The sequence below is a fragment of the Physella acuta genome, unplaced genomic scaffold (genome assembly GCF_028476545.2).
Source record: "Physella acuta isolate Inbredline_101_S28 unplaced genomic scaffold, ASM2847654v3 ptg000222l, whole genome shotgun sequence".
Classification (NCBI taxonomy): Eukaryota; Metazoa; Mollusca; class Gastropoda; family Physidae; genus Physella; species Physella acuta.
The window spans coordinates 583,503-601,107 of NW_026731741.1; the positions used below are offsets into that span (position 1 = coordinate 583,503).

The 17,605-nt window shown below is 33.7% G+C and overlaps 1 protein-coding gene and 2 long non-coding RNA genes across 4 annotated transcripts; 2 read left to right on the forward strand and 1 right to left on the reverse strand.

Moving 5' to 3' along the window:
- Window positions 1-1,733: 1,733 nt before the first annotated feature.
- Window positions 1,734-2,770, forward strand: LOC131937786 (uncharacterized). Its single transcript, XR_009386252.1, has 4 exons — window positions 1,734-1,786; window positions 1,942-2,051; window positions 2,196-2,282; window positions 2,651-2,770. It is a non-coding gene; the product is annotated as an uncharacterized LOC131937786 (long non-coding RNA).
- Window positions 2,771-2,974: 204 nt separating this feature from the next.
- Window positions 2,975-3,319, forward strand: LOC131937787 (uncharacterized). The gene is made up of 2 exons (XR_009386253.1): window positions 2,975-3,100; window positions 3,212-3,319. It is a non-coding gene; the product is annotated as an uncharacterized LOC131937787 (long non-coding RNA).
- Window positions 3,320-4,492: 1,173 nt separating this feature from the next.
- Window positions 4,493-17,289, reverse strand: LOC131937783 (sperm flagellar protein 1). 2 transcript variants are annotated; one of them, XM_059295420.1, is made up of 7 exons: window positions 17,023-17,289; window positions 9,349-9,460; window positions 8,385-8,644; window positions 7,488-7,541; window positions 6,599-6,644; window positions 6,332-6,425; window positions 4,493-6,137 (listed from the first exon to the last, which is right to left on the reverse strand). In XM_059295420.1, exons 1-7 carry the CDS (start codon window positions 17,156-17,158, stop codon window positions 6,021-6,023), a joined length of 819 nt encoding a protein of 272 aa, XP_059151403.1. In that variant the 5' UTR covers window positions 17,159-17,289; the 3' UTR covers window positions 4,493-6,020. The 2 variants fall into 2 exon arrangements, with proteins under 2 accessions (XP_059151403.1, XP_059151404.1); XM_059295421.1 differs by lacking the exon at window positions 9,349-9,460 and adding an exon at window positions 10,531-10,642.
- Window positions 17,290-17,605: the final 316 nt, after the last annotated feature.

The window sequence follows — 17,605 nt, forward strand, 5'->3', positions numbered from 1 at the left end:
CACCCAGTGTTCACCAAGAAATCCCATGTCTGAAGTTCGCAATATTGGTCTAGCCAGCCAGTGGCGGGGGCTGATGCTGGGAGAGTAATGGTTACAGCACTGATGGGGCCATGCAGGTAGCAGTAGTCTGTAGCAGGTTAATTAATTGTAGATAAATGCCTTTCTTAATTAATCAGATGTATTGCAGGTTTTCTATGATTGTTCTTTTTGGATCTCTCCAGCACTAACTTTGACTACCAGTCTCTGCCTATTGGTAGCACTGCCTTTGGGTTTGAGAGGAAGTGGTTCGACCTGTGCTTGGAGAAACCTTAACACCAGTTTGTCAAACTGTGAAGCCTTTGCCTGTTGGTAGCGCTGCCTTGGGTAGGGATATCAGTTGGGCACACAACTCCATCAGTGGGTTGAGCATGGTGTTTGGGTAGAAACAAATGTATTAATATATTTCCATGCTTTTTCTTCCTTTACAAGGTTGTTTTTTTTCAGGTGCTTGAATCTTTGGTGAGTAGTGGATAGAACATGAATAGTGAGGTAGCATGTCACCCCACCCAGTGTTCACCAAGAAATCCCATGTCTGAAGTTCGCAATATTGGTCTAGCCAGCCAGTGGCGGGGGCTGATGCTGGGAGAGTAATGGTTACAGCACTGATGGGGCCATGCAGGTAGCAGTAGTCTGTAGCAGGTTAATTAATTGTAGATAAATGCCTTTCTTAATTAATCAGATGTATTGCAGGTTTTCTATGATTGTTCTTTTTGGATCTCTCCAGCACTAACTTTGACTACCAGTCTCTGCCTATTGGTAGCACTGCCTTTGGGTTTGAGAGGAAGTGGTTCGACCTGTGCTTGGAGAAACCTTAACACCAGTGTGTCAAACTGTGAAGCCTTTGCCTGTTGGTAGATAAATGCCTTTCTTAATTAATCAGATTTATTGCAGGTTTTCTATTCTCGGTTTTCTAGGTTCTTATTTCTTCTTGAGCATACCTATTATTTCAAAGAAATAGCTGTCTTGACAGGCAAGTCGACCATATATTTACAAATTTTTAGCCTTTTGTAATGTATCTTAGATATCTTTATTCTACATCTTAATCTTTGGCTGTCAAACTGCCCTTAAAACTGAAACTGTTTCATTTCAAGTTTTTTTTTCTTATTCCTTAATTTATTCATTACTACTTTGTTGCTCTAATAGGCATTAGAACATCCCAGCCAACACATCTGTGACCAAGAGAAATACTTGTTCAAGAAAGGCAGGTGACCTTTACCTTTAGTTTTATTTCTTGAATGTACATCAATTAAACTTGTATATTATAATTTATTTTGTCCATTTTTGATTCTAATTTATTTAAAGGATCCATGAGGGTATTTCTCCATCCCCCCCAACCCCACCCACCCCCAATCAAGAGCTCTTTTTTCTTTGATTGTTTACTGGACTACTTCACTTTTTTTAAAACTGGACAGAGCACAAATCAGATCTGTTGTCTGGCCTGAGGAAGGAATTAAATGATGCCAAAATGAACCCATGTTTTATTACAGGTAACTTGGTCATAACCTTTTTATACTTATTTTACAGCCCTTTTGACATATTTGTGCACACTAAATTTTACTTTCTAAATTTTACCCCCCCCCCCCCGCCCCGCCCTCTTTTTCCCCTACCTCAACCAGGCATAGCAGTGAAATGTTGGTTTTCTTGTTTTCCTTATGACTGTATGACTACTTTCTATTTTTTTTTTTACAGAGGCTGTGCTCAGAGCATGACTACACGAGTTGGTTGAGATGTTTCAAGCAAAGCTGAGGTATGTCAAAAGTTTTTCATAGTTCCTCCCCTTGGCTGATTTCATGTGTAGTCAAGAGTCAATGTTCTAGATGTGTAGGTACTTCATTTTAATTAGCAGTGCTTTTAGCAGCTCTCATTGTAATTTTTTTATCCTTGACAAGTTCTTTCTTTCAGGATCCATGAAACAAGCACCATGTTTATTCCTCAAATTTCACCATGGTTTTGTAGTTGTTTACAATTCTTTTGTGTCACAAGTGGAGCTTCCTTTCCTTGGCTGATTTCATGTGAGGAAAATTGTTCAAGACGGGTAGTTTGACTATTTTTTTCTTTTTCAATATTTTTTATACATCTCTTGTAAACAATTTTTCTTGTAAAGACTACTAAATGTTTTTAAAGAAATTCCCCCCCCCCCCCATGCCTTATAAAAGATCAAGTTTGTGCAAACCAGGTGTATGATATACAGCATAGGACAGAAGCTTCAAGAGTGACTGAAAGAACAAAGGTAGTTCTTGAAGGTAGACTGACCATAGCTTTTTGTAGACAAAAATTTTGTAGTTATTTTGACATAGTGAGAATAATTAACTTTCCTTTATTTTTGCAAACTTTATTTTTATAAGTGAGACAGCATGACCTATAGGCTACATTACTAACTCATGTCAGGGAAAGTAAAGGCAGATGGGCATAGTGCTGACCACGCTATCCCTCCATAAGCCAAGGTCACAAAACAGGCAAACTCTACATCACTTGCCCCATGTTTGAAAAGGGAACTTCTACTTCTTTCTTACTTTAACGCCATTAATGTCAGTAATAGCAAATCTGTAAATTTTGATTTCTGGATAATTGTGTATGGGACTACTTGTGTGATTATTTACATATTCAATAGGTCAAACTGTTGTAAGGACACATAACTACAGGATATAGTTGAGCATTGTGTTTGAGGAAATGCAGATGTAACCAAGGGAAGCAACTTGAAAACATGATTTATTGCACAACACAAAGGGAAACAGTTGTTCAAGCCAAGGAGGTAGACCATAGTTTTTTTTAAATTTTGATTAGTTTCAAATTTGTTTGATATTGCCTGTAAGTTTGCATACACTATTAACTTTTTCAACGAACCATTGAGACATCAAAAATTCCATTTTTTTAAAACTTGTTTTCATTCTGATTCTGTATTTTTGTTTCAGCCATCCCTGACCCAAAGGTTTTCCAGGTGAAAAGAGGAACATCCTCCAGTCATGAATAGTAAATTAAATGGCAGTGTGTGAAACAGTGGCACAGTTCTGTCTTCATTGAAAACTTACACAAGTGTTGTAACAAATGTACCACAATTTTGGTGAGTCAAAGATTAACTATTTGAACAATTTCTCTATAATTTATTCGAATTGTCTTTTTCTTTATAATTTTTTTTGCAACTTAATAACATACAAATTCTTTTCTCTTCCAGTTGTTCCATGTTTCAAGTACTAGCGACAACTACTATGCAGACGTAAAACAGCAATGACTAGCATCAGCTATTTTAGAATTTATTTAAAATAAAATGTTTGACAAATTATATCTGGTACTCTTTTTATAATTCTGGAAGACTGTATGAATGTGATTTTTTGTGACAAAAAGCTTAAATGTGTAGTGTGACTCTGTGAAATGAGAGAATCATGATAGTCGGCAAGCATAGCTGAAAGCAGTTTTAATTTTTAAGGTGAACATGGAAGGATTAAGCTTCCAGAAAATATAAATAAATCTTGAAGGGATTAATCTTCATTAGGCTTTATAGAAGGCCCAGAAAGTGATTTCACCCTAAAATTTAAAAAGAAACTATATAACCAAATGGTTACAAAACTTCTGAAAATAAAACCTGCTCAAACTGTAGAACTACTATGATAAAACTAATTTTCAGAAATTATTAATTTTACCACATATCTTGTCTTGTACTCTTTTTTAATATAGAGACCATTTAAAATGTAACTATCCATTTAAAAAACAATTCCTAATAAAAACATTATTTTACTAAGCTATTTTTGCTAAGCTTAGATTTTTAAATTTTAAAACTTCTGAAATCCTACAGACTTGAGCCTGGGATATGAACCTGAGGTTTTCAGCCTAGCAGTTGTATGCTCTACTGTCTGACCTCTGACCCCCCCCCCCCCTCCCCCAGTAAGAATGCTGAATCTATTTAGGAAATGCAGAAGATAACTGAAAATGAAATATACTATTACAGGGTCACTGCCAATGATCCCAAAGACAGAGAGAATTGTCTTTCTTTGTTCTTGAGGGGGATTCCATCCAATACAATTAAAAACTTAGGAGTCAACATGCTAAGCGCTATATAGGCCGTTGACTCCTCCTGCATTTTTGTTTTGGATTTGCTTCCCTAGCCTTTGTACACCTATGAACAATTTACAAGGCAGCAGTTGTTTGATTTAGGCATTTTCTCTCCTAGATGGGTGGTTGTCCCCAGCTAACAAGCCTCATCTGCGCGGGTTTCGAACTCAGGACTTTTGTATTTAACATTCATGTGCACTCTCGCCAGACAGTAAAAACATGTTTTTACACATTGACAATAGAAACCTTCTACTGATTTGACTGTGTCCATCAGATCATAACGTATTACTTAATAAGAGTTGTCCCCTTTCTTTTGGAGTGTTACAAAAAATACTTCCATAAGTACAAAACTCAGCATTACAGAGAGAAACGAAACTATTCAATGCACACACAGAATTTTGTTAATATTTCATTTAATGACATGGTATTCACAGTTTGACTCAATGCTCTAAGTCTCGCTAAATATAAAATAAATATTGTATAAATAAATATAATTTAAAAAACATGGCTAGGTTAACACCAAGTAAAAAAGTACCCATTAGTGTTAAAACATCACAGATTTTCTAATTGACTAATGAAAGTGACTGATTTTACAAGATGAAGTGTGAATAAGGGCTGATTTAATTAAATGAAACATATATAAACAAACTAAAATAATAACATTTATTATCACTGAATTTATGGAAGCTCATATTGTCATATTGATCAAAAACAAAGCTTTGGAATGATTTGTTAATAAACATAGACAGATCTAGGGTTGTGTTTGATGTTGGGGTCCCATACTTGCTGTGTGAAAATATCACAAAGCTACAGCTGTTATTGGATGCTAAGATCAGCATGACCTAATAGACATCTACAGCTGACCAGCACTTAGTAAAGCAGAAACATATGACCAGTTCTAAGAATATTATGAGTTAAGACATTACCCCCCCCCCCCCAACCCAGTAAATTACCCCACCCTATTGAGAATATCAATTATATATGATATTGGTAAGGGTGAAACCCAGTATTTTATAAAATGCCAAAACATTCTCTAGAAATAATCTGACAGAGAACAAAATAAATGGTATTGAGTTCTTTCCCTAGATATATTTTTATAGAAGTGACAGGGATTATGTTATATGTGTCATTTCTTTTTTAATATTATAAAAATCATGTTATCTAAAAACAATATACATAACCAAAATTTACAAAAACAACATGCTTACTATAGAAACTTAGTTTAAATTAGACTGTACACTTCGACAACTTTAAATAATTTAGAAAATAAGTGTCCAGACAGGATTGACTCTTCCGGCCAGTGAATTAACATAATTTTGACTTTGGTATCAAAATAAGTAAATATCAATGTGCATTAGTAAAGGTGTTACTACAAAAATAAATTGTCATTTATTAAAGGCTTCTTGAATGTTGAGTATTGTGTAATCAAGACAGGATAAAATGAGCAATTATTCATAATAATTTGTACATTCTTTGTCTAGCAGTAGCAGTATAAAAACATAGCAGTTATCAAATCTAAACAGCAGCTGAACCTTAGTGTTCCTTCAGTGGCAGGTGAAGTAGTTTTTATTTAGTTTGTGTTGCCTCAATGAACGGTAGCCAATTAATAACTTATTATGTGTCCATGGAGATGATTAACCATCATTAATTAGAAAAAGACTTAATAATTTCAATTCTTTACTCCATGTTTGCAGGAGGTCATAGAAATTTTAGACAAGTATATATCTTAGACCATTACACTTTAGACAATCATGACAAGCAAATCTAAATCATATACTAATCAGTGTCAAACTACATAAATGAATAAAGACATCCAACACATCATCTGCAAAACACTGAATAATTCCACAGAATCTGTAAGCAGATTTTTGCCATTATGTATCGTAATACAACAAACAGTGATAGAAGTAAAATATTTCTAGAATAAAAGCTGCTTATCGTTTTCCCTTTCCTGTGGGTCTTATAGATTCCAGCCTGCCCTGAAGTTCCTCTATTCTGACATCCTTCAGGTGCAAGAGATGCTCAAGTCTGCGAATTTTTGCTTGAAGAATCTGACAAGTAAAAAAAAAGCAATTTAAACCCAAATATTTTAATATACAGGTTAGATATATCAACTTACTTACTTAAAATTATTACCTTAATACAATTGTAATGTAAGCATTGAAGCAAAGCGACAAACATTACTCAATTCAATTTCTAGCTTTACTCACTCCTGTTGTGAAAGGGAGCTAAATAGGTTCTATACCTGGATTGTCTCCTCCTTAGCTAAACATTCCTGTTCTCTCTCTTCATAAATTGCTTTTGGTACTAAATCATCAGACTGTTTAATTTTCACATGCCTTTCAAAAGATGAAAACATCATTAGAATCTTAAATATCACAAGGAGGACAATTGTAAGAGTGAGAATTTGAAGATAGATATTGTAACATGGTAAATTTTAAATAAAGAGGACAAATTAAAGAGTGAGGATTTGAGGATTAAAAAGTTAACATTGTAAAATTTAAGGACTCACCCTTTTGGTGGTGGAGCTGCAACTGGTTTAGTTCTGCCTGGTGACACTGAAAGATAAAAATGTGTCAAATAGATATTCAAATTTGGTGGATAGTAACACTAACATCCCCACCAAGTCAGTAAACCACAAAGCTAACATCTAGTGAAAAGTGTTTGTTCAAAATGCAATGTTTTATGAAGACACAGAACAAAAAAATTAGTTTTCTAAATTGTGAAAATAGTTAACATGTAAAGTTCACTTTGCAAACCTGACAGTCCATGGGGCAAGTGAAGTAGAGATCACCTGTTTTTGTGATCCCGGTTTATGAAGGGATAGTGCAACTTTTACTATCCCTATTGTGAGTTAAGCACCCATCAGAGCTAGGTAGTTGGCCTAACCACATATTTGTTTATTGGCTTAGTAGCTCTTCATTAACAAACACAGGCCTTTAACCTAAGACTCAAACCTACTTTGTACAGCTAAGCTTTAAAATATTTAGATGTCTCTTATGTGTGTCTTTTTGTCAGCTTAATGTGAAATTTTAACATACAAAAATAGTTGTTCTAGCATACAAATAAAACAATATGATAAAAAAAACACTGGATCAAAACACATATATTTAAAACAAACCATGTCACCACAAATAAACAACATTAATTAATTTATAACACATTTGTTGCAATAATACTTTGGAACAAATCTATTATTTCCCATTTTAAAAATGGTTTTTTAAGTTAAAGAATATTCCAGTGAAGAACTACTTCAAAAGTAATTTATAAATTACAATTAATTTTTACTTTTTGTTTGATATTTTAACATTTTAAAAATTATTTTTTTCAAATGCTTGTCATTTTTAACAATCCATGAAGACTATCTTTATAAAACTGAACAATCAACTTTACACACATACCTTCTGTTCTGTAATTATTTCTTTCAATATGGCTGTAGGTGTTATTTTGCATATCTGAATAGGATCAAAGTAGGCATTCATTTCTACAATAGTACTTAACACTGAACTATGACTTTAATGTTCAATTGTGAGCTATGTCAATCCCTCTAGGCCAACACTAACACATGTAACAAATTCAAGCACCATGTAGCAATACATCCTCCAACAATTAAGAGACATTCAAAAACATGTAATGATGAAAATACATCTGATTTAAAGCATGCTCTATAACTTCATTTTTACGGATTAAAGTTAACATTAATGTAACAACATGCACTACATACAATTTAAATGTATAAGTTTATATATCTTATGTTATAATGATGGTATTTATCTTACATTTATCAAAATTCAATGTTTTTTGTCTGTTAATTAATAAATTAAAAGAATGGCATTTTAGTAATATAATTTGATGCTAGGCAAAGCATTGAATGCACACATCATAAATTAAAAGATTATTACGTTTTGAGAGCAGGCACATTCTTTTTAATGTAAGAAGAAACATGTCACATAGTCTCTTAGAAATAGCAAATGAGGCAATACAAAATGGATACGGCCAAGTTACTGGATGAAAAAAAAATTAAGATCATTTTACTTGTTGATAACAAACAAAACAAAACAAAGTGCCTAGTAAACTGCCAAGGAGAAATTTAAGTCAAGAATTTAACCAATAAACCAATATAGATGTATGTCCAGTAGAATGTATTTTTTGATTACCTATACAGGAGAGTACTAGCACATTTTTTTCAACAAAGACAAACTCCCAAATTAGTATCAAATGAAGAAAATTGTAACAAATACAAAAAGGCGCAAACATTCTATTGAGACACAAGTTTAGTGAGTTACAAAACAACTTACTGATATTTTGATCCGCCTCTGGTTTGTCATCTACATGTTTAGATTTTGGAGGTTTTGTGTTTGTCAAACGCACTGAAGCTTTGGTTTGATGGTGTGCGACTTCTGTTCTGTCACCAGCATCCTTCTGCATATCCCACATCGCCCTTTCTATTTTAGCCCTCACGTGCATCAGAAACCTTTCAATAAGTCCCTGCTTCCCTAAACATAATTCTCTGATGAGGTCCTCAGTCAGTTGAAAATTAAGTTTGTTAAAAACTTTTCTGTGAATTGAACAGAATTTATCATTAAAAGTGCTACTCTTTACACAGAGGATGTAAGTATACATTTGAAAACGATATTCTACATTTGAATTACAAAAGTTTATTTTGACTTTACTGTAAACAGCCATCAGTGAAATAAAAACAATAGGGGGAGCTCAAATTACTGATTGCAATCTTTAAGAAAATGTGTTTAAAAAAATACTCATTAAAATAGCAATTCGGAAAAATACTTTTAAACCTACATCAAACTATTAATTTTTTAAATTTAAAAACTTTATTTTTTTATAATAAACTTAATTGTTTCAAGGATAATAAAAATGTAATGCTATAGGCTGTTTAGTTAACACAATTATTAGTTAAGATATCATTTTATCAACTTGATTAGTTTATTTAAATTCTACTAAAAGAAATGTAAAAATAAAAGAAATATTATAATAATGTATTTAGTTTGTTGAAGCATTCAAATATAAAAATTTAAACAAGGAAGAATTTTAAACATAAGCAAAAAGTAACTGCAACTTTAGTGATAATTGTTGTCAATAAAAAAAAAAATATCTACAAAATAGTTATCTAAATTTAATAAATGCATATTTTCTAGAATATTTATTTTAAAAGCCATTCTTTAAGAAATTAAGTAGCATGCTACAAATGACAGCTTGTTGTTATTTATTTAAATTAAAACAACTAAGTCAACCCTATATCACCTGTTTAATAAAAACCAGTTTTGCATTTTCTGAGGTGTGGAGCTGCCTGGAGTATAGTTGTGAAGCTCAACAAGCTTAGGTAAAAAGTGTTTCACTACCTCAGCGACAAGAACTGAAAGTCAAAAGAAATGGATGTCTACAATATAACTAACTTTAAATCAGAAGAGGTCAGGGCCTTTTCCACATTAATGTAAAACCTAGGACAAAGCATATAAGTCCAGGTTCTTCCATCAAAAGATGTTTTCATAAAGTAGGTAATAGTAAAAGATTATTTTAAAAAAAACATTTAAACACAAAGATTTCATGAATATTATTTAAAAAGGAAGGACTTTAAAATAATATTGGAAATGCAAATATTTTGCAATTTTGTCACCTATAAACTCCTAAATAATGTACTTTATACTATGGACTATGTCAGCCTTATAGAAATCCTGTCCTTAACAACTGTAATTTATGACTGACAATGTGTAAAACTAATGAATGAGTGTTTTTTTAAAGAAAAAATTAATAGAAACTAGCAGAGAAAAAAATGGATAAAAGAATAGATTAATATACAAATCTATAAGTCAGAATTGTTTAATTGTAATAGGAGAAACACATTTCAGAAGTGATGGTAGTTAGCTCAAAATTAGAAATGATATTGCATCTAATACTTTAGACAGCAACAACTCAAAATAAACTTTGTAATGGAATTTTAGAAAATATAATACAGATGAAATAAATGCTTTAGAGAGTTAGCCTTAGAGAATAAGCAGCTAATTTTTAAAAAGTTGTATATATTTGTAGAATATTTTTAAAATATTTAGACAGCAACAACTCAAAATAACTTTGCAATGGAATTTTAGAAAATATAATAAAGATGAAATAAATGCTTTAGAGAGCCTAAATAAAAATGTAGCTAATTCTTACTAGCCATAGACCCATTTTTCTGAAGCTGAAATGGCTTATAATAATAAAAACTGTAACACTATATTGTTATACAGCTAGCTTTATGACTGAACTGTTATTAGCAGCTGAAGACTACTCAGCTATAAAAATATGTGGCTATGGCTAACCCAGAAGTAGGCCTACATATTAAAAGATATCTAAGATAAAATGTAAAGCATTAAAATAGTTAAACACTAAGGCACCTAATGCTATGAAAGCATTTTGAAAATCCTATTCTCTTCTGTGAACTTGTACCTGTTCAGAAGTCGCCAGTTATCAAGTTTCATTTTAGTAGCATTGCCTGGTGTGTAGTTATGCAGAGATACTATATGTGGCAAAAAGTGTTTTATCAACTCTGCAATCATCACTGGAAAGGATGATCAAACATTTTTTATCTCGAATATACAACAATATTCAAATTGCTGTTAATTCTGAATCAGTTTTGACAAATTTCAAAAGAAGCTATTAGTACTAGACTTCTAGCTTGTGTTTTAAGGAAATAAAAAATGGTATGTACGGGGCTGAGTTGTCTTGTTTTTGAAGAAACATGTATCATTAACACAATGGCACATTTAATTTAACATTTAGTGCACAAAACTAGATCTAAATATTGATAATTAGGCCTAAATAATAAATCTGTACAATCTGTAGAAGTTATAGATCTAGAAAAAAAGACACAATCAAATTATTTAATAAAGCTTTTTTTTTTAAAATTGGGGAGTTTTCTGACATTTGTGAGAGTACCCATAGAGAGGCCTAAAATAAATAAATAAGACAAAGTCCATTTTTAGGCCATAGACTATAAAGGATTAGTATAACTGACATCATACTCATAGACTAATCAGTCTTGTTATGTAAAAGCTATTTAGGCCTATTATAAACAAGCTTATCCCTGTGCTCTGCTATGCTAAAAAACATCGCACAACAATGTCTGCAAGATTTCCTTTCACACCTTTCCCATGTCATGTTTTTCAGTGTGTCGACACTCAGAGAGAGACCTCCCCATGCATGACCACATTCTCCAGCTTTAAAAACAAATACAAAGTTGCTATACTGATGACTGACGGAAGGAATAACATACTACCTGGCAGCTAATATTCCAGATTTTTGCCTGATTAATACTGTTGACTTAATCATTAAGCCTAACTATTAGGCCTATTAATTATTATTTGTAAGTTAATTAGAAACTGAGAACAGAATCAATAGACCTAGTCTGTTCTAGTCTTCATTCTAGAGGCCAAGTTTACAATTGACTTGTTGAATTTAGTTGAGTTAGGCAGCAGGCCTATAGTCTCGCCTATAGACTGGGGGCTATAGATCTAGATTCTAGATCTTTTACTTTTATACTCAGCATAGTCTTATTACTAGATCTAGATCTACTTATTACTAGACTATTACTTATAAAATATAATCAAGTAGTGTAGGCCTAGGCATTTCAAATTTTAATCTATTTGACTATAAAAATAGGGTGTGGGGAAATTGCGAGACGCGAAAAGCGAAATGGGGAGGCGGGAAAATGCGAGAAGGTAATGCGAGACAAACCTGCGGAATTAAGGGTAAATAGCGAGACACTTTTTGCGAAAAAAGTTTTTTCCTTTTTTTTTCCATCTTTATTTATTTCAATTATTTTTTTAAATATTTTAAAAATAAACAAGCATTTAACCATACCCTTTAACACGAGTGTTGTATGTTGTTATTTTTTAATTTTATCTAGATACTAAAAAGATAGATAGATCTATATCTAGATCTATCTATTTAAAAATCCTAACATCGTTGCTGTGCTACTGTCATCGCCCGCTCTTGTTAGCGAGAGGAAAATCCCGTCTCTGTCGGCATTAATTTAAAAATCTAGCCCGCTCATGTTTATACAAACGTGAGCTGTGTCATTGTGAATTGGTATAATCTTGTCAGCAGGAGAGATATTTTGCAACATCTATTTATGGATTTTTGTACTTGCAAAAAGTGTAAAAGTATCAACAATTCTAAAAAGTGCAATTTATTTTTTTATTAAGTAATTTTAATTACAAACAAAATTTACAAACAAAATCAGTCATCAAACACACCTTGTGACACCATCTTTCACACGTAGTACACCCAACCCAGTTCATTAGACTCCTATTTATACATTTTTCTTTTGCTACTTCTTCCGATCCACATTCACAACATTTCACATTCTCATCACAGTTGACCTCCTCGTTCATCCCACCAACAAAACACTGGCACCCATGTTCTCATCATCATCATCCGCACGCTCAACATCTGTTTTCCGTTTTTTATAATTTGTATTTTTTCTCATTTCTGTAATTTTGGCAATGTCTTGCTCATTGTTGTCACCAGCAGTTGAGTTTTTTTAAAACATTGATATTTTCCCAAAATCTTGTCTAATTTCGGTCAAAATAGAGTATTTTAATCAATTCCTATTACAATGTATTAAAACAGTTTTCTAAAACGCGAAAAAACGTCTAAAATTCTTTTTCTAATATTGCTTTTTTATAGTGTGACTTCACATCTACCCCCCCCCCTCCTCCCCCTCATCACACATCGTCATAAAATTACAGGACCCCCCCCCCCTACGAGTGTGACGTCATTTATGGAAGACCCCAAATAACACCACCACCAAAACCAAAAAATTCAGATAAGTTCAACTTGGTTTTAAAAATATTTGAAGTAGGCCCATAGCTTACGATATAGCACGAGCAACTGATAATATCGGTGACGTCACTTTATTTTGTTGTATCCAAATGATGTAGGCATTTCCTTGTGCTTAGATTTATATGGTAAAAAAAGCTAGAAAAAAAATCGTAGGCGGCGGCTATAACACAAAATTTCTATGCAACAATAGAAAATATGTTTGCGGCGGCAGCGGATCCGGGCACGTCGATCTTCAAAGACGGTAAATCAGGTGGCCTCGGCGTTCCACACAAAAGACAGAAGTTGATCTATCGTCGGCGGTATTTCCGTCGGTTTCGAACAAGGTGGTATTCTAAGTCGACACAAAAGATGGGGGGAGTTGACAAATCATCAGTATGTCTAGCGACGGAAAAATCGGAAGTTTTAACAATGTAAACGAAACGTCTTTGAAGTCTGGACCAAATACCACTGAAAATCGGTTGCGGTAAATTTTTCGCAGAAATCTTCGCATTTCAACACCACCAAGCGTAAGTATCGGCTTGTGGTAAAATGCGAGACAAAAAAGTCACGTGACCGACCGTTTTCGCGCCCTTCTCGCATTTTCCCGCCTCGCCATTTCGCGTCTCGCAATTTCCCCACACCCTAAAAAATATGTATGTAGGCCCTATTGCTCTAGATTAATCGAATATTTATACACTACTCAGATCTAGATCTAGGGTGTATCTAACTTGGGTAATCTATCGTTTTAGCGTAATCAATTCGGTCGTCACTAGTAATGTAGGGATAAGGTAACTAATAAATATGGCTTAAATATGAATATATCTTTGCATATTCTACTAAAATACTAAAGATAATTGAATATTAAACCACATTTAAGGGTTAAATCAATAAAAATGTCATAAAATTAAGGTTTAACAACGATGTTCCAGATACTAAATTTGCTATTAAAAACAGCGGCCATCTTAAAAAAATATTATTTTGAGTCATTTCCCTTTAATTTCTATTTGTATGGAAAAGTATAGATGTTTGCTATAAAATACGATTGTCTTGTGTTTAAATATAAAGCATGTGTTTTTTTTATTTTATTCTGCCCTTTAAAAAATTTAATTGAATGAAAATAAACATCAGTTCTAGAATTATTATTATGAGATGCAAGTTTTATACTTTAAGAAACTCCCTATTTTTATAAAGCTACCACTACATATCTAATGTTTATTTAAATATTAGTTTGAGTTGATTGTTATTGTTTGTGTTATTGTTTATTTGCTATTTTCATTTCATATTTTCATGCTTTTTCCCTTTAATTAGTGATTTAATCATATACGACGTCACGTTTTTTGACATCTCTTCACCTTAACCTCCCCCCCCCCCCCATTTTCGCCGTCACGAAATAGTCGTAATGTCGAAAATTACCTTTTTGCCCTGCCTGTTATTACTGTTAAGAAGTCAAGCCATAATTCGAACGAAAAAGAATTGTTTCAGCATTTTTGTATTAGGCCAAATACATAACGTTTCACCCCTCCCCTTTCCCGCGTAAAACGTCGTCTCTAAACCAGTTACTCCACTCCTTAAGTGTGTCGTGATGTCATTTATGGTAGATGTCAAGTCATAACCTCCAATACACATTTTGAACAACCTTTGTTGTCAAAATGTTGATACCAAATACCCAAAATGAGAAATATGGGGTTGTCCATAACCGATGTCACATATGCTATTCTAATGTGACGTCAATTTACGTAGGACTGCAATTCATGACCTATAATGAAAGGGTGATCGGGGTGGGGGGGGGGGGTGAGTGACGTCAATTATGGAAGACTCCTATAAAGCTGTGCTCAATGAAAATGAGGAACATAAAGTGTTCGTTTTCATGCATACCTTTGCTCATAACGAATGATCATAACTATTGCAAGCCTGTTGTCCCAAGCGGTGTTAAACAACCTCAGCACACCATCCCCGCCAAAAAGGGCCTGCCACTAAATGCCTACCGACGAAAATAGGCCGCACTACATTGACTCGGAATGAAATAACTTCTGACAATAAGGCTCAAACCAACTAGCTCCTGGCAACGATATTCGACAAGAATCCGACAATTATTGGCTTGCAGGTAAAATTGGACAAAACAGCAAGTTTCGCGACATGGGGGCATAACTAATGTAAAAAGCCAGAGCTCAGTATAGGCTTGAGTTTAATATAGAAATAGTGTTAGCAGTGGACGGTGCATTAGGAATACGGCAGTCGGCTAAACGCCAGAGTCCGACGATGTCTGAACATCAAGTTTGTCTTTTATGAAGTGCGGAGCATCTTTAAGAGCTGAGCTTGGGGAGGGGGAGGGGTCCTTGTTGACACCACCACTAGCGCCGCTTATGTCCACATATCAATCACAAGTTTTGCGTGGAGCTTAATGGGCAGACGAAGTTTATAGGTGGGACCGGGAGCCTAAATGTATTTCCGGAGGCCGCTGTGTCACGGGCATTTTAGAGCCGAGCGTCTCAGAGCAGCAGGTTGCAGAAATTAAAAGCACGTGAATTTGTAGAGTAGAGGGAGCACCGCATACCACTGTGTAGTAAATTAAACACTAATATAATTTACCGTACTAAAGTCATTTAGATCTATTCGTCAGACTAAACGTCGCTAAAGTCTCAACGCCATAGTGCCTGATTTGACTTTTTTTAATTACGCGGTATCTCTTTCTTTAACATTAGCCTAATGACAAATGACGTCACGCGCGCCGCGAACTTGGTGACGTTGTGCTAAGTGGGGGATGAAACGGCGGGGTTGAGAAAAATGACGTATTTCTTTTTTTTTTTAACAGACGAATAAGTGATAGATTCTAATTTTCCTACGAACTATAGGTTGATCTAGTTTTTTTTTTTCTAGAGGGAGATATCACTATATAGTGGGTGTTTTTTGTTTTTGTAATAATGGATGGTGGGGATGGGTAAACATCGACTACTGAACAAATAAAAAACTGATGAAAGCAGAAGGCAAAGAAAAAAAACATGTGGTATTCAGATGTAACTAATTAAAATTTAAAACTTTTTTTATAAACACAATAATCTTAATTCAGAAAAAGTGTAGGCATAAGACCAATATCTACAGACAAAATAAACAACTAGGCTTAAATGGATCACCCATAAACAGTGCCGGCGCCAGGTTATTTAGCGCCCTATGCAAAACTTAATAAAAGCGCCCCCCTCTTTTTTAATGCCCCCGTATTATCAGAGGCATAGCGACCCTTCCCGGCGCCCGGGGACAAGCTTACGATTTGCACCCCTCCCCCCTCAAACTTTCAATTTGTTTCTCCAACCCATTTTAGCGCCCCCCACTACGGACAGCGCCCTAGGCGACAGCCTAATTCGCCTTATAGGTAGCGCCGGTCCTGTCCATAAATGACGTCATACTTTTCCCGATGAATTCCCTTTCCCCCAATCGTCACTAAAAGCAAGATGTTGATTTAATATCATTTCGCAGTTCTACTATACCCGAACGCATAATCACAATTTCTAACGAAAACGAATATATTCTTCATCATTTTTAAAAAAATATTTTACCCCGTCCCATATTTTGAGTCCAACGTCATTTAAGAAGAATATGGACGACATAATAATTGACAAGTTCATCCGTACAAAAGGGTTTAATAAATGATGGACCTCCCAAAAGTTTTTGATATCTTGGATGTACATAGCCTTAAAGATAAGAAGATGGCCCTCTGTCCTACTTTTATTAACAAGACAACTATGTATATTAAACAACAAAGTCAACACAATATACATACGAATAGACATTTATATAAAGGGAAACTACTCTAAATTTTATTTGGAAAGATGGCCGCTGTTTTTATCTACTAATATTTATCTCAAACACCTAGTTTAAAGTTAGTTTCATGTTATTTTTAATTGTTTTGGTCACTGATTGTTATTTTTAATCAATTATCTGTTATATTTTGTAAAATTTGACTTAAAAATATACTTATTTAAACAAATATATTTATCAGTTACCTCTCCCGCACATTACTACTGCAGCCGAATTGATTACGCTAAAACGATAGATTACCCTAACTTGACTAACTACTAACTTGAGATTTTAATTTTAAGCAAAAAAAGTTTTAAAACTTACCACCGTCGGAAAAATCTCGAGCGATATTTCGCTTTGGTCGGGAAAGTGGAATTTTATCAACCCATGAATACAGTTCCTCAAGCTCGGCTTCATCTAAATCTTCCAAATCATCGGTATTTTTAACAACCATAGACATTTCGGTATAGAGGATCTAGAATCTAATTTTTCAAAGACACAATTTTCAGTCAATAAAATTAATTTCAAGCAGAGAGAAATTTATAATAATAAAAAGGAAGTTTACATAGTTGTCGTCGAAACCACTACCTATCCCACAATGCACCAGTGGAAAAAAAATTATAATATAGATTTTTTTTTAGCTCAACTATCAACTATCAAAATTTTGTGCTTCCAGTCTAAAAACTTTGAGATGGGATATGTTTTATCGAATATAGATCTAGATCAAGATCTACACTCTTTGTAGTATAATGGAAAATTAACTAACGTCATTATTTGTATTAAAATACGAAACTAAATTTGAGCTAGATAAGAAATTGTAGTATATTTCAGTTTTCCTTTTATTTTTGTTTGATTGGGAAAATCCCTTTTTTGATAAACTTTTATTTGATTTATCCTGAAAAACTAT